The sequence below is a fragment of the Coturnix japonica genome, chromosome 2, assembly GCF_001577835.2.
Source record: "Coturnix japonica isolate 7356 chromosome 2, Coturnix japonica 2.1, whole genome shotgun sequence".
Lineage (NCBI taxonomy): Eukaryota > Metazoa > Chordata > Aves > Galliformes > Phasianidae > Coturnix > Coturnix japonica.
This window is the reverse complement of record NC_029517.1, coordinates 30,202,113-30,225,647: the sequence shown is the minus strand read 5'-3', so window position 1 is coordinate 30,225,647 and position 23,535 is coordinate 30,202,113. Positions and strand designations below refer to the sequence as shown.

The 23,535-nt window shown below is 43.5% G+C and overlaps 2 protein-coding genes across 2 annotated transcripts in view; one reads left to right on the top strand and one right to left on the bottom strand.

The window, feature by feature from the left end:
* JAZF1 (JAZF zinc finger 1) overlaps positions 1-18,609 on the top strand; it is a 153,954-nt gene extending 135,345 nt beyond the window's left edge. The window contains exons 4-5 of the mRNA XM_015853732.2: positions 11,314-11,483; positions 17,442-18,609. Coding sequence (XP_015709218.1) covers positions 11,314-11,483; positions 17,442-17,618 — 347 coding nt within the window. The 3' untranslated portion in view covers positions 17,619-18,609. The remainder of the gene's footprint in view (positions 1-11,313; positions 11,484-17,441) is intronic.
* A 1,769-nt stretch (positions 18,610-20,378) lies between these two features.
* Positions 20,379-23,535, bottom strand: part of TAX1BP1 (Tax1 binding protein 1) — a 46,342-nt gene continuing 43,185 nt past the window's right edge. The window contains exons 14-15 of the mRNA XM_015853731.2: positions 22,144-22,229; positions 20,379-21,494 (exon numbers count right to left, since the gene is read on the bottom strand). Of these exons, the coding sequence (XP_015709217.1) occupies positions 21,293-21,494; positions 22,144-22,229 (288 nt within the window). The 3' untranslated portion in view covers positions 20,379-21,292. The remainder of the gene's footprint in view (positions 21,495-22,143; positions 22,230-23,535) is intronic.

Genomic DNA, 23,535 nt, shown 5'->3' with positions numbered 1-23,535 from the left:
TGTTTTTCCAGCAGTCATCTACTGTCATACAGGTTCCTTAAAGAGGCAAAAATATGTATGGCATGGATTACCCACTGACAAAACCAAATGACGACAAAAAATAGTTTAAAAGAAAGGTTAGTGACAGATTAGTTTCTCGTATCTAACACAGGAGATAAGCCAGGTAAGGAACAACATGAAGCAAGATTGCAGGGGGTGCTCAGGAATCAAGGTGTTGCTGAGGGCTAAGGGGTCAGCACAGGAAATGGAATAAGTGTGAGAGTGGATGGGAGATTGTGCCTGAAAAGTCTAAACAGGGTGAAAGTTCAGTGGCAGGTCTTTTCTATTTGAAATATTTCATTTCTATTTCATTATTTCATTCATAACTTCATCTGTCAAATAATATTTTGATTTTTTTTTCCTCACCTTTGTACCATCTTGTTGCACGGCGTTTAATGAAGTGGAGCTGCATGATGGGCACGTCTCTTACCAGGAGCCAGGGAGGTCTGCCCATGTGTCTTTGTATGTTTGGTTGGTTAGTTTTTATCATCTCGCGGGCAAAGCTGGAGGCTTCAACTGCTCTGCAAACCACATCCCCATCTGCCTTACATTCAGAAAATCAAATTATTTGAAAGAGTTGTTGGGAAAAACAGGGCTGTGCTGTGAGGGAGAAATACATGAAGGCTTTATTTGAATATATCTATATATATATCCTTAAAGCTTTCCTCTGCATTTTCTGTTGTCCTTCCTTTTCCTGCTTTATGGGTACGTTTTCCTTTTAATTTTGTTAAGTTTCTCATTCTAAGCTTGTGTTGAGCGCAGTTATCTATGAAAAAAAAAAAAGCATTCTGTAAAGACTGACTCTGTCTTTAGATGCAGTGCTTTCCAGCAGGTCGGCTTCTTGCTACAGGAGAAGGCACATCAGAAATCTCACATTGCGTCTAGCTCATCTCCCTCACTGCCGGGAGCTTTACGTGGTAGCCTCCCGTTCGTTGTAATTCCTCCTCCCAGCTCATTTGGAGCATTCCTGTTTGATACAGACATAAAATGTACCAGCAATTATAGAGCTACTGTGCGGTAGAATTGTATTTTAGTTGCGCATACCTGTAATTAATTGTATGGGAATTTTCACAGTACTCTCCCTGAGGAACAATTTCATTGGAAAGTAACTATGTTGTCTAGACTACAGCAACTCGTAAAATCATCACTGGTTTTGATTTTTGAGCTACAAAGCAGTAATAGAACCATGGCTCATAGATTTAAAGTACTTCCAAGTGTAGGAACTGTTTTATAATCCCCGTCTTAGAAGTCTAACCTGACAAACCATTTTTAACGGGGTTAGGAACAGAAAATGTACAATAAGCTTCAAGTAAAGATTGTCTCTGTGTTAATTTGTGATAGGAGCTTTTTGGTGTAAAAATGCATCCTTTGAACATGGATCTTTCTTACCCCAAGTGCAAAAAAGAGCCACATGTTCTGTCTAATTGTGACGGCCTTCGGTGGCTTGTTGCGTTATTGGCTTAATGTAGGGATAGCTTGACACTAAAAATGGAGCTTCAGTGGTCATGAGTAACAATGACAGCATTCATGTTTGTGTATTTACTATTTAGCCATATGAATAATCTGCTAATTACCTCACAAATCACTAACTGAATGCACAAATGTATTTCAGAAGGTTGGAAATAGTAGATGGACATGTGGCAATTTAAGGTGGTTGTTTAAATCACATATACAGTCACATGCACACCCATACTCACACATAAAATACCACGCTGCAAATCTGAACAGGATTATTTTGTACCATTATAGTGACTCAAGAACTGAGAAGAACACTGTAGCTCTACTAGTGCTGTATGTCTTCACACTGAAAGGAGTTACGGCTTTCAGTGCCTAGAAGAAAAAAAAGCCCATGCTTTCTTAGGCCAGCACTTCAATGTGCTGAAGATGGTGAAACTTAAGCAAATGTTTGAGTTTTCCTTGCACCTTAGCCAAAGCAAATCAGAGGTAGGAAAACAGCAAGGGCTAACGTGCCGTTTCACACTTGATGATTTAAAACACAGAGAGTTTTATTTCACAGGGGAAATGGTGTATTGTGAGTTGATGTTAGCCAGTACGTGGTCATCAAAATGAGGTGAAATGCCAGGAAACACAGGACTGTTTAGCTCTCACATGTTACCATGTGAGCTAAAGGCTTGCTAGCCCCAAAACTAGATGTTCTCTTATATTTTAAGCTCTTGTGGCCATACAGGTGGGAGGCACCACTGTAATTCTAGCTGCAGGTCAGACCTGGTCCACACTAGCACAGGCTCTTGTCTTGTTATCTCCATATAAAGTCAGACAGCATCATCCTGAGCTGTTTCCTGACTCTTCTGCCTCTAACGCCAAAGGATACCAGAAGCCACGGTGCAATAGAAAATAACAACTTGAAAAGTACTTTCATTTGAGCCTTAGGGTGATGATGCACTGTATGAAACAACTCACGCCTGCTAACGTATGTTTGTGCACCTTATTGAAACCACGGTAGCCTCAGAGGAAGTTTTGTGCCAGCATACCAAGTGCACTGCAGTGCAAATTTTATTTTATCAAAAGAAACGGGAGGAAATACAACTCCTTGTTGAATGTATTCTTATCTTTGGATGTTGAAATCCTATTTCTTTTTCAAAAAATAATGAGGTTTTTTTAAAAACCTTAACAGCCCTATCCTGTACACAGGCAGGATGACAAAAGCCTTGATCCTGTTTCAGAATTAAACTTAGTCCCTACTATTGATTTTGAGCATTGGGTTGTCTTTTGGATTATGTTGATGGAGTTTCTTAAATCTAGATGGTCAGGCAGATAGAGTCGTTTTTGTGCTAAGCATAGTTCTTGTGCAAAATAAATCTTCCTAGCCTTCACTGCATTGAAGTGGAGAATCTGCCATTGCCTGCCATGTTGTTGGGCAAGGCTGTAATCCTCTCAGGGCTTGCAAGCATGGAATCTCTTCAGCACAAAACTGTTGAAAGAGCTCTGGGCTGCACTGGTCCTCTGTGAGCAGCTTGCCATAAGACACCCTTGGTATGACGATTCAACCCATCCAACCCATCTTGGAAGTAGCTGCATAGCTAAATTCTACTGAAATGAAATCAGCCGTGCTCTCCACGCACCAAGTGCTACCCAGGCAGCAATTTGTTGGATCTGGAGCCTGGTTGTAGCCTGGTGCATCCTTTTTGGGTTTCTGTGATGATAAATGAGAAGCACGTAGCAGTTGGGTAGGTAAGGAGTGTGTGCATTGCAAGTTTTATGGCCTGTACTGTAAGTGGCTGAACGGCTTTTGTGCAGCTGTAAAGCATGTTTAACCTGATGTTATAAAACACGTCTCAAATGTATTTTCATGGCTTCATAAACTGTAGTTCATTTATGTAGGTACTTTTTATTGTAATCCTTTATCTTAAACATGAAACTGTTTCCTGATACTGCTTCTGCTTTTTTCCTTCTTTTTATGAAAAGCAAAAGAAAAAAGAAGAGGGAAGAGAGTAGAAAAGCGACCTTTTTGTTACATGCATCAGGAGAGCCCTTAAGTACAGCAAAAGCGCTCTGAACTTGCATTTTTGTATTGCTAACCTCAGAATGCAGGCCTAGCAACTAAAAAGCCAAAGTAACATTAATTATGAATGTTCTTCTCACTGTGGTTTTTGGAATATAAGTTTGGAACAGATGTTTGGGAGGGAGAGAAGGGGGAGGAAGGATGGAGTTGTTCTCAGCCCCAACTGGTTTTAATTCTTTCTTGAACATTTTGAGTCTATCTTTAAACCTTTGCCAGAGTTTAATTAACATCCCGTGACTAAAGGTGGAAAATGTCCTGCTTTGTTTTTCCTCAAACATATACCTGCACTTGTGGCTCATGCCAAAGCCAGGGAAAGAAAGGATTCCAGCTGGCATCGGTTTTATTACTGTTACATTAATTTACAAGTTAAGCCTCAGCTGGGAGGGGTCTGCTGGATTCATTTATTTATTTACCTTTTTTATTTTCATGAATTAAAAAAGAAAAATTGCCATGTGAAACATTGCCGTTTAATTACAGGAAGCTTATGCTCTTGTTTGGTGAGCATTTAATAGCTTGTTCTTCTTTATTCGGAGTTGTAGAAACCTCCTTTTAAGATACATTTAAAGCAGAGATTGTGTTGTTGGGTTTATCCTGTTTTCCCTGTACTGTGTATAAACAGAAGATTGTACATTATTGAAAGCCCTCATTTTGTGTATGTGTGTAAAATAGGATTGGGGGGTGGGGGAAGTTTATGTAAGAATGCAAAATAACTTCCCGAGACTATTGGCGCAGTGTGACCATAAAACCTCAACAGCACATTGTGCAGTGACATTCTAACAATTTGCTTTAGCACCTCTGCAGCGTTTTCAGAAGGTCCTGTTCTACAAAACACATGGCACGGTATCAGTTGACTGTTTCTTTCCAGAATCTGCTCTTTCCATGCATGTTTTTGTGATTAGTTGCTGTTTCGCTATTAATTGCAAGTAGAGATTATTTTTCTATTTATTTACCTTATTACGCGAACGTTTTATTTGCACTTGTACATCCAATAAGCTACAGTGTATCCGCTTACAGAGGTGTGCAGGCTCCTTGTGATGGATTTATAAGCGCCGAGCTGGGATTTTCTGTGTTTTATTCTTAAAGCATGTTCGTTGCCATGCATATATCAAGATACAGATATATCAAGATAGAAAATGGCATGTAATTGTTCCTAAGGCCAGAAAGAATCCAGCTGTTCCACCTAGCCCTATGTTGGCTCTAGAGGGATTTTTTTTAACCCTAGTTTTGTAAGTTTTGACTCCCCCTGTAGCCCAGAATGTTGAGCAGATCTAAACTTGTAAGCAGTTTCCAGTTTGACTTAACAGCAAATAAGAATACATAGTGCCAATGTGATACTATCAGAACTTCAAATGGATAAGCATGATGTCGTTTATTTTTTCCCATTGTCATTGTAGCTTTATCTCCAGCATTTTGGGGTGATCTCCCAAGTTGACTGTCTAAGCAGAAGTCATTCTGTGTGAAAACACAGTCTGTTTGGTGTTGTTTCTACCTATAGGATTTGAAATCTCTGTGGTTTACACCGAAGGTTCAAACTTTTTAATTGCATACATCTTAGGTTGCTTAAAATTCAGTACGGGCTTACAATGAGCATTTAAATGAAACCAAAAGTGCTTTAAAATGTTGGAATAACCCTGTCTGCCATTTTATTTAAAACACTGAGGTTATCAGTGGGTGTATGCCTGTACTTGTGGGATGATCTTGTTCGAAGCATCACTGTTAAACAAGCTTTTTGGGCTCTCCCTGTGACTGCCAAGTTGCAGCTGCCATTACTACAGCCACTCTGAGTGCTCCTGGGGGATGTGCAGAAAGACCTGATTACACCCTTGCCTGCTTAAATGTTGCCCCTTGGTGCAGCAGATACTGGTGGCTGAAATCTACCCTTCAGCTGCTGCAAACAAACGAGAACGAGTAGTTCATGGTATAACACTTCTTCAGAGCTTTTCAAAGTACTTTGTGCATTAAAACAATGTTAAAAATCATATTACTCTTTGTACTTGAATCTGCATGCACATCATTACACGAGGCACATTTTTTAAATGCTCGTGGGGTTTATTCACTAACTGGGCTTTGCCTCATCCAGAGACAATAGAAAATCAGTTCCTCTAAATAATAATAGTTCCTAAACAGCCAGTCATTTAGTGCCCGGTACTGGCTCTGTGCTGGGAGAGTGCTGGAAGGCAAGGCGGTTTCTCCAGAAGACATTTTTCTGGCCGAATCCTGCTCTGACTGGTGTTGTGAGGAAGGGCAGGGCGCTGGCCGAAGGGCAGGACATGCAGAGTACAGCCACTGCAACCTGCTGCAGCTCCCTGGAAGGCTGAGGCGGTCATAAGCTGTAATTGCTGCTCTGGGGGCTCCTTTGTGATCGTGCAGAGGGACGGAGATCCCTGCCAGCCTTGGCGGATGCCTGCGTGACAAACCATAACCATCTCAAGCAGCTCGCTCGAGTGATGGCAGCGCTGCCAAGCATTCCGCTGCCTTTGGGAATGTATTTGCCTCTCCTTCAGGAACCAGCCCAGAGATGCTTATTGGAGTAAGAGCGAAGACTGAGCAATGTCCGTTGTGCCTGCTGTCTGAATAAAGCCCATCCATCCTTCTCCATGGGGAACCCAGTACTCATGCCACGTAGATGCTTAATCAAACACCAGAGTTGCACTTGCAGTCTGAAATACCAGCATCTGTAGCACTTACACAGCAGTCTGCTTAAACTACCCGAGGCTTTTTTGGTTGGATTACATACCTGTTAAGCATCACCTTTGTGGACATGAATGATGAACATATTTTTGGAAACACAAAAAACTAATGGACCTGTCACAGGGGCTGAGAAACGTTTTCTGTTCTCTCAGTTCTTTCTCTCAATAGTGAGCAAAGAAAGGAAAAGCCCCAGCTCAGACTGTTTGGGTGATCCAGTGTTGGAAATCTTGGCAGAGCCCAGCACGCTGTGCCACCCATCCCAGGTCACAGCCAAAGAGCCCTGCTGCAGCCTCTAGGCTAAGAACTTGCACAGCAGCTGTGACATGTTTTATTTAACTGTTTTGTATTTCAGTGCTCCTAGCATTTATTTCCTGTGCTCTATATAAAGGAAGAATATTCTGTTTCAAATGACTCGATATGCCCTCAGACCAGCAATGAGTATCAGCTTTGGGAATGTTCTCCTTGCTGCTGAGCCTGGAGAGAGACTGTGTGCATCCACGAGCATGCAGGGGAGAGCTTGGATAATTCCATAAATGTGCTTTAGTGTTAGGCCACAAATCTTGTAATATTAATTATTCGCTTCTTTCTTTTTTTCCTTTTCTTTAATCAAGGAAGCTGTCGCGGTATATGGGAATGCAGACTCCTTAACATAAGAAGTGCTCTCATAAAACTGTTTCTGTGAAATACAAACTGCAAGTCCTGCACGGGACAAAGTGTGAAGCTGAATTTTTATGAGAGATCATTGGAACAACCGTGAACTTTCAGTGACATTAGCAATGCTGCTTCCCACTGCAGTGGGCTTTTTGCTCATAGCTATTCATTGTATATGTGAACGTATGCTTTCTGGTCACGAAAATAATTGGCAAGGATAGATACGTTGTTTTGTGGTGGTTTTTTTTCTTTTCTTGGGAGGAGAAAGGAAGAACTCGTAATGTTCTTGATCACAGATCAAGATAGATCATATTTGTTGTAATTGCACATGCAGCATGTGCTGTTTTTAATCAGCTTTGTGTTTTTAGTATTACAAGGCACGCTACAGAAGTTAAATACACGTTAAATAACTGCAAGTGATATGCACCTGCTAGAACCAAGTTGAGGAAGAAAGTCCTCTGGAAATCACACAGAGGAATGAAGGTGTGCACAGGAAAGGTAGAATTGGATCTTGGCTGCATGGCGTGAGTTCTGAGTAACCTCCACAAGTCTAAAAGATAAGGCTCTAGATTTTCAGGAGAGTAATTGAGAGCAAATGATCTGTTTATCACTGAGCATCACCTTGATTGTGATGCTTTTTGTTTACACCGAATACAAATTAATACAGAAATAACTTATTGTTATGCTTTTGTGACCCTGTATATAATTAGTGCCTTCTCACAAGTGGTAATTACATGTGATACCTGGCTCTGCCATGGCAGCAAATGCAAGCTGTGCCTTGTCGCATCCAGCTCATGTCCATCTCCACCTGTGGAGCCCACCCCTTGCTTGAGGGGCAGTGGCATGGTCTCAGCATGGGAAATCCCAGCAATCAAACAAAACCCAAGCTTTCTTTCCTTGCCTTTGGATTGTTTTGTTTCATTTTTTAATCTAGTGGGGCAGCACAGATGAACTGAACCTTCTGGCATGATTGCTGGAGTATGGAGAGAGGAGATGGCTTAGTGGGCCAGGGCTGAAGGAGCATTGCATGCAAGGAGTAGGGGCAGCACTGGGAAGATGTTATTTAGGCACTGGGAAAAGAAAATGTTAATTCAGTTCAGGATGAGGTGTGCGTGGGATCTCGGAATGAAAGCTGTGTGACACATCCATCTGGATATGGTGGAAAGCAGAGAGCTAACAGGGACACTCAGGAAGAACATGGCAAATGGAGAGAGCTGGAGAATTGAGGATAGTTGCCATTGCAGAACTAGCCTTTGGTTACAGTAGGAACATTGTAAACTTGTACAGCACCTGCTCCATCAGCCTTTCCTTTCCAGGTATTTAGAACTGACACTCTATTTCTCCCTTTTACAAGCAAATACTGACTTTTATTATTGTGCAGCAGCACCCAAGTCTAAAAAAGAAAGAAGCAGCATCAAGTAAGAAAGCTGTGTCTCGATGAAAGCACGAAGCTGTGCACTCCATCCCAGCAGCACTGCTGTCCCCTGGCCAGCTGCCCATACACCTGACTGCCGCCCGGCGTGGGAACGCTGTGCCCAGCCGCGGCTGTGCGGTGCTTAATTAAAGTCCCTGACCTGCGTGCTGGGCTTCTTGTTTCTCCTCTCTGTGTTTTTTTTTCCCCTTTCTGGTTTGTTGCACGCAAGCAGTGAGGCTGGTGGGGCACCGCTTGGGTCGCTGCTCTCAGACACTGACAACTGAGGAAATTAAATTCGGAGGCAGAATCGGTTAAAAGCGTGACTAGAGCCGTGTTGTTTTTCTATGGCAACTGAAACAACATAATTATTTAAAGGAGAAATTTTTATTGCTAATGAATTCTTCTAAGACGGACGGTTCTTATGTTTTGTTTATACCGGCTCCCTCTTAAATACATTTTGGGAATTGTTTGCTGTCTTTTAAGAGAGCACAAGCAACTGAGTTCAGTAGGACGCTGTTAGATGAGGGCGGTGATGTCTGCAGTTCCAGCTTGTGTAAGGTAATGTGCCTTCAAGGTACACTGCAGTGTGGTTGCTCAGGGAGAGAAAGCAAGCTTGTTCCTATGGTTATTCATGTAATCCTATTTGTAACATCCCCACTGACGAGTCTGGGTTTGAAAACTGCAGACACCCGAGAGCTTGTTTGTACTGTTAAACAACACTTCTGTCCGCACTGGACAAAAGGTTGCATTTTGGTGCAGGTGAGCTAATGAAAATGAAACCGTGGGGATATGCTGACCTTGCAGATTCTCAGACGTGCTTCTTGCTTTCTTCCCTCTTTCTTTGAGTCTCTAAGGAAAGCCAGGCAAATGTTGTTGCAGAGTTGGATCTGTGTGAAGCTGTTAGAAAAATTAAAGGATGGTTTGAAAGCAAAGGAAGAAACGCATCATTATGGTTACTTCAGCTCCGCACCGCTCCTATGTATCTTGTCCCTTGTGTTGTGTATTGCCCATTAGCAGACGCCACAGTCTCAGGTGATATTTACCTTAGGAAGGAGAACTCCTGTTTGTGAGGAGATCACCCCCCCCCTTCAAAGGGTTATTTACGATGGCAGAAATTGGTGTCAGCACCTGAAACCCTTGTGTGTTTTCTTGTCCTAGAAACGCATGTAGTTACTCACAGAAGGTTTTTTTTTCTATTGCATTCGGTCCAACAACAAAAAAAGAGACTGAGCTGCAAAGCTTGAAAGGAGCAGCTTGAGGAATTTTTTCCATCAAGATACAATCAAGGGCAGGAAATGGTAGAAGCAGAGTTGTGGTTTTGCCTCCATTTTTTTTTTTTTAATTTATTTTATTTTTTTTATTATTTTTATTGGTTAATTAAACTCTAACAACTCTTAACTTCATTTTAGGTTAACTGTTCCTAGAGCTCAGAAATATTTTAAGAGGTCAATAATGCTTTCCTTGGCTCTCGGTCCTTCTGTGTGGGATGAGGGATCTCAGGCAGCGGCCGCGCAGTTCTGCAGATGCTGCTCAGGGTGTGTGCGTGCGCTCATGGGGAAACGAGCCAGCGCTCCTCATCTGCACAACACCCCATCAGGATGGAAACCGCAGGAAGGCAACGTGGATAGCCTGACATCTGTAAGCTGCCTTCCAGGATCTGATTAAAGCTCAGGAGCCCTAAGTGCTTACAGCTACCAGTTGACATGCATTTTTGCTTAATGAACGGGAGGTGCTGAGCGGGAGGGAGCCTACAGGGTAGGGGTGGGGGGTTGGGAGGGAAAAGCTGAAGGCTGTAGGTGCGTATTCAGTTTCATGAGATGCAGAAGGGGGGAAAAAGAACCCCACAAAGCCCCCATTGTGCACTGCAGGGTGGTTTTCCTCGTGAAGTCGCGATGTTTCTTTTTTAAAGTGCCATAAGGCAACTGTCTGCGTTTCGAGCTGCACGGAGGGCATGTGAGGGAAGCAAATAGAGCCGTGCGAGTGTCCTGTAACTGTCTTTAATAACGGGAGCCATTCCAGCACTCGGAGCCAAATCGTCTTTCAGCAGAAAGGATAAAATTCAGCAGAGCTGGGAAAGGGGAAGAATAAAGGGGAGGGGAAACACAGCACCACCTCCCGCTGACACCACAGAAGTTTCCCTAAGCTTTCCCTCTCCCTCCCTCTGTGTATATATTTTCTATTTAATCAGCCGGGGCTCTTCCCTCCCCTGTTTCTTTATTTTTTGACTGTATTTTTTACGGCTGGAATTCTGCTTTCCCAATTTCTCTCATTTCACATTCAGCTTCTTCAGACAAATTCGTTAATAATAGTTACTGCAATTAAAAATAAGAAATAAACTCAACGCCAACTACTCAAATGGCTGCCGTAGCATATCTGGAACATAATGCGGTCTGTCCGGGGCAGCCACACAATGCAATTTATCCCTACACCTGAGGGAATGAATTTCACAACTATAATTGCTACAATATAATTCTTATTAATGTTGTGCTAAAATTCCCATTAATTCCAAAGGGCTAGTAAATGCATTAGGACTTGTCAACATATTATTTTACAATGTTTATGATCTGTAGAATTACGCTCTTCAGTATTGTATTGCATAAAGAAAAGCCTTAAAATGAGCTTTAATTGCAGGGCGGAGGGAAAACACATTTTCTGTTGGGCACTGGGAAGGAAGGAGGGATCCTGTTGTTGGAGGAGCAGCGAAACTGTGCTTTAAAATCAATCCTTTGAACTCACTGTGCCATGCAGTTAACTCTTTATGATGGCGTATTAATAATGCCTGTCTTGGTTGTTAGAAAAAGAGCCACTGGTATCTTTATGAAAGAATAAACAGCCATAAGAAGGATAGATTTATAAAATTAAAAAGAACCATCTTCCAGCAAAGACAGAAGTGGGGAAATTGCAAGTCATTGCAACTGATGTAATAAATACAGAACGCGTTATCTCGCCGTGCTCTTATTTATTCTTGTTTTATCTCGCTACCCCGCTTTTCTAGGTAGTGAATATGATGAGGAGGAAGTAGACTATGAAGAATCAGACAGTGATGAGTCCTGGACTACAGAAAGTGCTATCAGCTCTGAAGCTATCCTTAGTTCAATGTGCATGAATGGAGGGGATGAAAAACCTTTCGCCTGTCCTGTTCCTGGATGTAAAAAAAGATATAAGGTAAGCAGTAGCACAGATCTGCCTTATCTCTTCTTGGTGCAGGTAAGAGAGGGGAAAAAAAAAGTCTGTCAAATCATTTTATACCTTTCTCATCTAATGGACTTGTCCCATGCGTTACTGTGCTGTTTTAGCAGAAGGTGGATTTCAATCACTGGTTTCCTCTCAAGCACAGCCAGGTTACAAGCTTTATAAAGTTACAAGTTTTATAAAGAACGTAAAGCCTTTTGTATCCGTGTTGTCAAACAAGATTACATACAGTGACTTTTGCAAGACTTTTGCTTTACACGTTTCAACTAGTTTTCCATTACCTAGACAAATGAACGGCAGCCTAAGAGGCAGTACCAGCAAAACCATCATGTCCCTTTTAGAGGCACTAAGTAAGAAGCTTCTGCCCATCCGTACCGGGACGGATTCCTTCTGCATATGTGGGAGAGGTGCAGTTCTCCTTCACAAGACTGCACCCAGGTGCTGTGCCTTGTGAAGCTGATGCAGGAAGGTGGTGGTTAATGTTTTGCAAGTCAGAGGTCACCCCCAAAAGGCAGAGCCTTAGAGGAACTCTGGCATCGTTCCTTCCCGGGTCAGTGTCCCAGTGACTCATGTGCACAGTCGTCGCTGTGTCTGGCCCTGAGTGCTGGGCTTGCATCCCTCTGCGTGACACGCTGGGAAGGTTTTTTTTTTCCCCTTTCTGATTACTCTCCATCATGAGAAAAATGTGTCTGTTTATGGGAGTGAAAAGTCTTTAACTTTGAACCTTGAGCTGGCTGGTAAAGAACATAATGTGATGTTGTGGGGACAGGGATATTGCCTCACGTGAACTGGTGCAGGGACCGATGGAATTTTATTGACAGTTTTAGTCTGTATCACAGTGTCCTGTAGTCACTGAAATTTAGGAACAGAAATAATGTATTAGCCACAGTTCCTTTGAACCACTTCTGCATGAAGCACTAGGAAACTCAAGCTCTGACCTTACCCCACGGAAAGCACTGGTGGTTGAGTTTGATTTTATACTTGCTTTATCTAAGGGGTAGACTTTAGCTAATTAGGGACGTAAAAGATAACAGAAGTATGAAAGAGAAATGTAGGAAGACTGATAACATTTGAGATAAAGCAGTTGTGACGAGAATGAATAAACTGTATGTGAAAACGTGCAGTGGCTGAAAATGTGTGTCAGTGATCCTGCAGCTGTTCTGGACTGTGGCATCTCTGTTAGCAGCAGATCATGAGACAGATTCGAGTACAGCACTGGGAGATCAGCTAATGCTTGCTTAAAATACTTGTAATGTGAGCAAGAGAGCAGCGCACTCATTTCATGCAAGTCTGGTTTTGCAGAGCTGTATCTGACCCGTGTCATGATTATTCTGTGTCTCAGGACAGGGCAGAGGGGAAGACGTTTGGAGAATATTTGCATGTATTACATTATGGATATAACCACGTTGTTTGTAATACTTCCCTTGTGTGTGGTAGAGGCTGCGTCAGATGGAGGGTATGGTATAAAAGCTAAATCCCTGGCTCAGGAAGCAAACAAGCCATGGTGATTGTTAGAAGTCACTGTGCCCACAGGGCATCTATGCACTGCAGAAAACTTTCATTTAATGGCAGTGGCTAGAAGGAGAACCCTGTAATTTGCTATATCCTGTCTGTTCTCTGTTTGACTGCCAGCCCTCAGTCTTTTTATTGCCCAAATAAGCAAGCTGTTCCTGCCTGCTTCTGCTATCTCGCTACCTTCATCTCAAATGCATGAGGACTGTCTGAGGGTTATCTTGTACACCATTAATGTTAGAACAGTCGGATGGGGAACAAATTAATGACCCATAGAGAGGCTGATAGACAGAGAGCAGCAGCAAATAAAAAGTACCATATATTCCTAAGAGACTCACCTCTGTTCAGTCCAGATAGGAAAATGTATTTCCTTTAGCTCTGCCTCTCCTCATCTCCCTTTTCTGTGGGTTCTGCTTCCTTCCTTTTTTCTTTTCAGCCTATTCTTTTTTTCCTTTTACGTTTTTATCTTCGTTTCCTTCCTTTTAGTTTTGTGTCAGCCGTGTCTCTTGTTTCCTCTTCATCTTCCTTCTGCTTTAACCCCCCCCCCCCTCCGCCCCCTCCTCAGATGAATTATTTGCCCAGTCTGGGTAGGGAGTCCTGTGATCAAAGCGCTGGGATTTTCTGGTGGGTACTGGATAATCACAGTCAGGGCTGTAAAACAATTATAGAGCTACAAACAGGAACACGGACATGCACATACAGTAATTGCCAGGCTCACTTTACGGCTGAGAAAGGATGCATTCTTTTAAGGGAGCGAGGAGGAAAAGAGAATATACACAATTTTCTTTTGTCTGGCCCTACGTGACGTACGTTTGAGAAGCAGAGATGTTATTTTTAGGTGTGTTATTTGTACTACAGTGCTGCCTAAAGGACCCTGTGAGGATCAGGGCTCCTTTTTGCAAACAATGTGCAAGGATAAAAGATGGCCTCTGCACTGAAAAGTCATTATGGAAAGGTAAATAAGACAAGAATGAGTACAACAAATACTCCCAAGGAGTGGGCTGGGGCGGACAATGGAAACTGTAATAAGAACATGTTTATACACAAGCCCAGATGAGTATCAGAAGACCCTACTGGCCTCCTGCCCAGCTGCTATCTGCTGGCGGTCTCCCATAGGCGTCGCAGTAGAAGTGAGTCATAAAAATTGAATTGTTCTTCAGGAACTTTCTTTTTTTGTTGTTAGAAATGAAGTTACTTGCTTATAAAATGCATTGCTAATAAGCCCTCTGTAAGGTATGGCATGACACAAGTTTTTCTTGCAAGTGCCAGAGATCCTGAAAAACAATTAACTTTTTCTTTAATGGCTTGTAAACTTGGTTGGCGGGATATTCCAAAGCAGCTGATGGAGTTTGGAGCATGCTGACTTATAGGAGCACAGCAGCCTCTGAAGCTTTGCTGATTTCTGAAACATGCTTTCTTTTTCTCTAATGACCGTTACCGGACCTAGGCAGAAAACTATGAGTATCCAAGAGAAGGAAAACATGTATGTGATGTAGATAAACATCCTTCACCTACAAATACACTAGAAAAGCAAACTGACTTAAGCTGTTCGTGGCCTTTGAAAATTTTCTAGCTGCCCAGAAAGTACCAGTTTCAGTTCTCAGTGCAGTTGGTTTGTTAAGTTTGAAGTTTCCTGCTCTTCCTACATGAAAAAACAGTAATAGTTTATCACAGCAGGTATATTGCCAGGTCTGAAATTGACTGGGATGGAAGATGTACTTTGCTAAGTACACCTCATTTATGATAGTGTTTGAAAGGGCGTATAAAGCAAGGCTCATCTGCGTGCATAGATTGCCTTTGCGAGGGTTTTTCTCTACTGCTGGCATGTTGATAGTTACGGTTGCTTAAGATGATTGTCTCATTCAGATCTATGTGACAAGTGTCTTTACTGGCGCTAAAGCCCAGGGAGGCACACGTGTTTGTAGGGAGGGTATGCTTCTAAAGAGGGAAGCAAGTCAAGGGATGGGTTCAGAAGTAGCTGTGGATGGTGAGATGCGGGATGTGCTGAACGTGTTTCCTGTCCTGGAGGAATTGGTGCTGGTTCAGGACGTTTCACTGTGCAGCCTTCTCTTTCTTGATGAGTGGTTTTTGTTCATGCTGTGGAATTTTTGTGGTGCGGATGCTATCACACATTTTGTTCGAGAGTTTGCCCTCAGAAAAAGTTGACCTGTATGTAGGTACTGCCATCCCTTGAGAACTCTGAAGTGAGAGAAGGAAAGAAGAGGATTGACATGAAAAGAATGAAGTAGCCAGAGCAGAGCTTCCTTGAGCAAAGAGGAACTGGACCCAAAAAGAAACCTTTAGCTGGGAGAAGCATGACTTTGGCACAAGAAGCAAAAGTGACAGTGTTACAGGGAGAGGAGAAGGAAAGGGACATAGGGACATTCTTCATTTCCTTCAGAGGATGTTGGGAAGGTGGGCTGGGCTGGTTGGTATTTTAGGAAAGGAGCAGCCAGAAGATAGTGAAAAAAAAAAACAAACAAACAAACCAAACAGATGCCCATGGCTGAAAGAAGAGATGTCTTTCCCCACCTTAGGAGGGCAGTGAGCTCTCAGCTTCTGGAATGGGGTAGCTTCATGAGCACAACCATGCAAGGGGCCCTACCCATCAGGTGTCCTTGTGTCTCACCAGGCCCCGCAGTGCCAGGCTGAACTTCCGTATCTCCTCCTGATCTGGTCCCAGGTTAATAATTGTTTCCTCCTGTGTAAGGTTTTGGAGCGCCCTCCTACACTGCCATCTTCTTCCTCAATCTATTTGGGAGAGTAAATAATGAGCAACCTAAGTAACCAGAGCAATAAAAGTGATGTATGCGTTTGGCAGCGTTTTTTACCGTACCTCAACAAACTCAACCCAGACATACAAAAGTGTTTACATTGCAGCGGTGGAAAAAGCGCTGAAGAGTTCTAACAACTGCTGTCTTTAAGACAGAAGCTCAGATTGGGTTTCATGTTATGCTTGCTCCTCATACCCTGCATGTTTTACTGTTCCCAAACCTTCCGCAGCCCAACTAATTCCACACAGCTTTCTGTTTTAGCATTTCCTTAAATTTTTCCACCTGAAATCACTTAAATTACTTTCTCCCTTCATCAAAGCCTGCGGTGAGTTCTGTACTTGATGCTGAGTGGGTTGTTAAAAAGCCTGCAATGGGAGAAGAGCGTTGCTGGCACAGAATAGCAAGGATGTTTGTGACTGCAGATTGGTGGGGTCCGTTAACAATGGGCAGCAGCTGGTTAGAAGTGTCTTAAAGTGATTGGTTATGAAAAGTCAGAGTCTGAACAGGCTTCTGTAATTTCCAAGATAAATACAGGGTTTGAGGTTCACTTTGTTTTTAAACTGCAGTAGCAGCAGTTTGGCTGTCACCCTGATTTCCTCCTTTTTGAAGGCACGGGCCTGCTTGGTGCTCAGGTGTTGATGGATGTCCTGTGGCAGTCATCCTGCTGCCCACTGACTTCCCTCGTCCTTATGCACCAAGAGCCCTTTAGGTGCTGAAAAGCAGAACCATGTGCAAACCCATCTGAAAGCTGCAGCAGGGCCTCAAGTATCTGAGGGAAAGCACTGTCTGAGCCAGTTAGACCACAGTGGCTTCTTCCTCTTTTTGCCAGTGATGTGAACGCTGTGTCATGTCCTTTCTCTCCAAAGCTCAGTGGAGAAATTCTCCAGTTGTGGCTGTAGCATATTCCCACACAGTAGTTGGTGAGAATCATAGAACCATAGAATGGCTTGGCTTCGAAGGGACCTCGAGGATCATCCAGCTCCAACCCTATTGCTGCAGGCAGGGCCACCAACCTCCATATCTAATACTAGACCAGGCTGCCCAGGGCCCCATCCAACCTGGCCTTGAACACCTCCAGGGATGGGGCATCCACAACCTCTCTGTTCAGCCTGTTCTCTGGACTACCTTCCAGCGCCCTGTGCAAGTCTCTCTGTGATGCCTGCATTTAATTCTTTGGAGGCAGTGCACAAGCTGTCACACGTTGATGATGCCCACAGACATCTCCAGAAACAATGACACAGAGCGGAACACAAATGCCATGGGTGCAGCTCCCGCTTTTTGGAGCATTACTGGAGTCTTTCTGCCAACTTGTTGCTTGTAAATGACCCTCAGAGTCAAACTTCTCGGTGCTATGCAAAGGGAATGTCAGAAAGCAAAGAACGTTTACATACAGCCCTATTCGTGAGATCTTCGTTGCAGTGCAGCGCACTGGGAAGTAGCAGGATTACCCAGGTCAGATAGATGAGAGCTGCACAGATACTCTCCATCTCATCCCACACGCCTTGAGAGCACAACATATGCCCAGAACCTGGAGAGAGTTCCCAGTGCTCAGTGTGCTGTAACATGGAGTCAGTGCTGTGCTCTAACAGGTCGCAGTGCGCTATCAGAGCTACGGGCACCTAACGCTTTGCTTTCTGCCCCACAGAATGTGAATGGCATCAAGTACCACGCCAAGAACGGCCACAGAACACAGATCCGCGTACGCAAACCCTTCAAGTGTCGCTGCGGAAAGAGTTACAAGACAGCTCAGGGCCTGCGGCACCACACAATCAATTTCCACCCCCCCGTGTCTGCTGAGATTATCAGGAAGATGCAGCAATAACATGCTGGTCACAAACGTGCCAAGAAATCCTCACCAGCAGTTGCTGATTTTGAGAACAGCCACCTTTTGCAGGGGAAGCATTCAGCAACCCTTTAAACAATTAAATGCATGCTTTAAAATTTTCTGTAATTTTGGAATGATGTATCTTTGTAGAGTTAATGATTTTGTACATTTGCACATGTAATCATCGTACCCATTTTCATTACTTCGAGATAAGGTGCTATAAAAAGCTAATAGATTCTTCAGAACATTTGGTTTCTTTCTCTCCCAAACAAAAGAAGGAGGGGGCGTGGCGTATTCAGTCGTGCGGCAGCGTTGAATAGGAGTAAGAGGAGGAGAGCTTGGCACTGACATCCTCTCAAGATTGTAGCATGACGGAGACTCTCGATGCATCTGTCCGTGTGCGTGCAAAACCAAACCGAGACCACCGTTATCAAACCATAGCTGACATGCCTTACGTGTGGAGTTGTCGGTGGAGTAGCAAGTCTTATAGGTAACGGAAATATAAATAAGAAAGAATGTTTAACATAATATGCTAAAAATATTTTCATACTTAAATAACATACATAAAAAGGTGTGCTTGCTGTATTTTATATTCTCTTGCAAATCCCTCCCCCCCCCTTCCCCTTTTGAAATGCTGAAAATCTTGCCATTTGAACTAGTAAACAATCACGTTAGTGTTAGAAACCCGCTTCTTTTTTGTACGAGATGTCGTATTACACTCATGCCCATCAGACTTCGGAGGACCAACATCCCAGTCCAACTCAGTAGTTACCCCTGAAGTATCTCTTAGAAAGACGCTCGGAAATACTTAAGTGCAAATTTATGTGTGTGTGAGAAAAAAGAGTTATCTTCATCTCGGATGAAGTTCTAAAGCACTTTGTAGTTCTCTATTGCCAACAGATTTAATGTTTTATGTTGTTGCCAATTCTTGCAACTGCCGTACTGGCGTGTGCCTGTGGTTGCAAATAAAAATCAAGGATTCTGCGCATGGTTGAAGGAGGTCCGTTCTTTGTGCTAAGGGAGCTTCTAACATCTCTCCCTCACCTTCATCGTATCTTCAGGTTTTCTTTGTACGTTTTGTGCTTCTCGTTGTAAGTCGGCGCACTCCCTTTGGCAGTGTCTGTTTAGCTTTACGATTCCTTTTGCTAAAATGTGACATATGAGCCTTATTGAAGATTAAGTGCTTCTTGCAGCAGGTGGCCAGAGGTTGACTTAGAAGTCAACGTGAGAGAGCTCCGTGTCTGGACCATACCTGAACATTTGTTGCTTACCATCCTGCCTTGAGCATTCTTCTCTCACAAGTGCCATTCCTGGAATGCAGCTGGACAGTTGCATCAGGTGGGCACCCCCACCTCAAAACGTTTCTGACATGGTGAGGAGTGCAAAATTTTCAGTACAGCCATCACCTTTTGCTTATTTCCTGTCCTTCTAAGTGCAAAAGAAAGCTCACCTGTGAGGAATAAGCCTTCCCTTTATTTTGTTCCAAAGCTTTAAAAGGAAAACGTTTGGAGGGAAACAGCTGCCGCCTGTTCTTCAGCTGAGTAGAACTCCCTCTGAAAGGCTGGGCCTCATCCCGATCCAATACATGTAGAACATCCCTATTAAAACAAAATGCCTCTTTTCCCAACCCTCATGGGACGGCAGCAGTTGCACCGCACACTGCTGTCAGCTGGGCTCTAAGGATGATTCAGACATGAGAATCAGTGGTGCACCAAAAGGCCCCAGGTGGCCATTTCCTACCTTCTGCAGTTTTGGCAACAGATGTGGCCAACAACTCTGTCCTGGCTCTGCTCCTAGTGCGAGAACCTACAGGCTGGGTAAGTAAATCCGACAGCTAAACAGTCGTAAAACGTCATCGTTGCATGTAAATTCAACTATAAAAAATGAAATTCCAGTTTCTATTTACCTATTCATTGTGACAGTATTATTAAACAGGTAAAGATGGGACTATTTTGTTATACTGTGTATAGTGAATGTATTGTACCGTGTCTGTGAAAAAGTGTGCTTTAAATTATATTTTCATATGTTTCGTTGGGGACAAAGTCTTTAAGTTTGAAAGTGACAGAGGTTTGTTTGAGAACTGAAGGCAACTTAACAAATTCCTGTCGAGAAAGCTGCTTATAAATGTAAATCAAATCACATTTAAAATAAACTGCCTCTGACCTAAAAAAACCACTCTCGGCTTGTCACTGACGCAGAGTTCAGCTCTGGGGCTGCACACAGTCTTTAGCTGTGGGTTTTACTTCGGTATCATTGTGCCTTTCACGCCTGCAGCAACTTCAGGGTTGCACACAGACACATACAGCAAAAACACACAGGAGGAAGAACTGAGCATTTTCATTCAGCCTCTCGAAGGATGCTGAGTTTCACGGCTTGTTTTCCAAGACTTCAGACACCTTTACGAATATGACCACTAAAATGCTTTGGCTTCTGTAACCCGTTCCGTTTTCACGCACCATTGAGTTACTTCAGACATTACACATCACTATTTCAATCCATCCGCATTCTGCTTTAGGCCAGCAAGAATCCCTGAGTTTAAAGATAAAGACAAAAGGGAATGCAGGGGAGCAACACAGTGCCTACTGGGGCACTGCCACTCACTGTGCCATGCGGCCTCTACTGCACCCTGCCCTGAGCTGGTTATTGCTTATGCTCATGGAAGAGAACTGCACAGCACAGGAGTTACTCTGAACCTCCAAACCCCTCCCTCTGTGCAGCAGTTCCTTTGTTGCACATGACAGAAACAGCACCATGGAGTCTATGAGTAACTTTGCTTTTAATGTTACAAGACTACTGTACAACACATGGATAGCAATTTTACTTAATACAGTTAAGTAAATATAAAATGTTTTAGATATACACACATTTATATTTACTAGAAAGAAATACATAAAGTTAAAAGGGTTTAAAAGCCAAAACAAACACAATTCACTGTTGTGAAAATAGAACGTTTTCTACTGAATGCAGTTGCAATGTAATGGTCAATGACTTACTTAAACAATTGATTTCCAGGCATTTAAGCACAGCCTTGTCTTTCAACTCAAAAATACTGCCTTAAAGTAAAACATCCCTCATTCAATGTTATTCCTTAAGGCAAACATTCCATGTGTGAAACTGAAGTACTCACCCTTGCTTTCGTTGCGGGCACGTAATCTCACAGTACATGCAGCTACACTGCAGAAAGGTTCTAGAAAACTCTACTTTTGTTGGGTTAATTATTTCGCTTTCTGATTTAACTGATACTCAAAGAGAGTGCACGACTCCAGGAGGAAAAGCATCTGTGTGTTACATCTGAATCACGCCTCAGTTACCACAGGTGTTCTGGTGGTTTTCCATACAGCTGAAGAATATCATGAAGGTGGGCCTTTTTCTGAGGCTGTCATTCCCGCGTCCTTAACAACTGCCACTAAGCAGGGGAATAAATAACTACAGACACAACAAGGGGGGGGGGGCTGGAGAGTTGTTTGTTTGCTTGTTTTTAGTATAATGTTAAATAAAGAGAAAATAACCCAAATAGCAGCTTGCAGCCAAGACTCCTCATGGCTTCCATTAGAGTATACTAGCTTTACTCAGAGATTTGCACTGTTAAAGGAAAGATGTGCTGTTTGTTTTCCATAGGTAGACCACTCAAAAGTAGTTTCTGCTTAAGCTACACTGCAAAACAGGAGTATTTAATCGAAGTTTAAAACGTTCTGATCAAAGTGCGTCTGAACGTGCCTCTCAAAGCCCTGCTGGTCGTAGTCAGGTGGGAACTGCTCACTGCACATGGGGCACACCTTCCAATGGCTCTCCACGTGCTCCTCAAACTTGCTCTGGTCATAGTTGGGTGGAAACATCACATCGCAAAGAGGGCATTTCTTGTGCACATCAAAGCTTCATCAGGAGGCGGAGAGGAAGAAACAAAAAGAAGGGATGGGTCATTTAATCTGTTATCTCAAAGCTAAAGGCAGAAGTAGGATCCGCTGCCACTGACGTTACCAGCTTTGCTACCAACCTAAGTGTGAGCAGGCAGTACCGTGCTCTTAATTAAACGCCTGAGCTGAAGGTGTTGGACACAGCCGTGTGGTTTTACACAGGAATTCCAAAAGAACCACCTCGGCATTTTGAAAGTGACATCATTCTGACATGATTCCAGCTACCGCTGAATACAAACCCACTGACGGCCTTAATGGCCAGGCGGTTTCATGGGAAACCATTCTCCCTGCTCATAAATGCTCGTTCTTAGCAAACATAGCACTTTGTAAAAGCTCTAAACTTAGGTTCACAATTAGGTTAGAAAGAGGGGGGGGGGACCCAAAAGTTATTCATTCATTTACCAAATGACATTTGACGTGCAGTCAAAAATCAGGTATAACACAAACAGTCCACCCAGGGAGTTCTCTCACAGTTCACTGTAAACCAAACACCAACTAAAAATGCTTAATGGTGTTTGTCCTCCCCTTTTCATCCCCTCTCCCCCAAACTGAGGAAAGGATTCCAGCTATGCAGAAACATGGAAGAGCAATACAAGATAAATGTTTACCTGGAATCAAAGCAAAAACCCGTTCCACGTTCATGCAGGAGGAGGCTCGGAGGATCAGGAGCAGAAGGTACAGCGTTGTCATCATCCTGGTAAAAAGAACAGTGGCATTTTAAATACCCAATAAAAGGAGTTTCTTTTTCTCCCTTTAAGCGCTGAAGCTCAATACAGAAAGGACACTGAGGTGCTGGAGCAGGTCCAAAGAAAGACAACAAGGCTTGTGAAGGGCTTGGAGAATCAGCCCTATGAGGAGAGACTGAAGGAACTGGGGCTGTTTAGTCTGGGGAAGAGGAAGCTGAGGGGAGACCTTATTGCTCTCTTCCAGTATCTGAAAGGTGCTTACAGTGTGAGAACAGGGTTGGTCTCTTCTCACTGGTGACAGGATGAGGGAAAATGGCCTCAAGTTGCATCACGGTAAGTTTAGGAAAAACTTCTTTTCAGAAGGGGTTGTGAAGCACTGGAATGGGCTCCTCAGGGAGGTGGTTGAGTCACCATCCCTGAACGTGCTCAAAATCCATGTGGATGTGGTGCTCAGGGACATGACTGAGCGGAGGGTTGTTAGTTAGGGAAGTATGGTTACGTTGCAGTTGGACTCAATGACCTTTAAGGTCTTTTCCAACCTGCGTGAGTCTATGATTCTATGACTGTAATCTCAGTAGCACAGGTTTTATGCAGTGTACAAAAGAGAGGTTAATGAACACGAAAAGCTGAACAAACACCTTTTGCCCACATATGTATAGCAACAAACTGTGCTACTCAAAGCTGCCCCTGATACAGTCACTACAGGATGCGGTCCCCTCTCTGTCCATGCCTGGGGGATAAGGCAGCACAGAAAACACGTGCTCACCCCAATGATGCATCATGCTACCAACTGTGAGAGCTTCAACCACGGAGCTACAACTCAAAAGTTAAGTCCACACACATCGAGGCGAGATCTTAAAGTCCATCAATGTAACCTTTCAGGCAGGGCAGAGGTCCCTGATGTGGACGCACACACTTACTCCGACAGCCAGCTCTGAGTGCTCTGAGTGCTCTGCACAGCCCCCAGCAGCCAGGCGTGCCCCCTGCCCAGCACAGGCAGCACACACAGCTGCTGCCACTGAGGACAGTTCTGTGACAGACTCGGGCTTCTATCAAGCTGGAAAGGCCGGCGGCCTCCAGAGAATTTGCTGCTGCCCCTCACTGCTCACAACAGCAGAAATGTGTTTCTCAGTGGAGATGTTGAGCAGAAAGATGAGGAATACCCACAGGGTCTGCTTCTGAGACTCCCCATCAGAGCACTGTGGTTTTATTCCGCAGTGAGGTAACGCAGCATGGCACCCCCCTGTTTTGAGATGGGAAAACAGGGAAATAAAGCAAGAGCTTTGCAACTCCAGATCCTAAATCATCACCTTG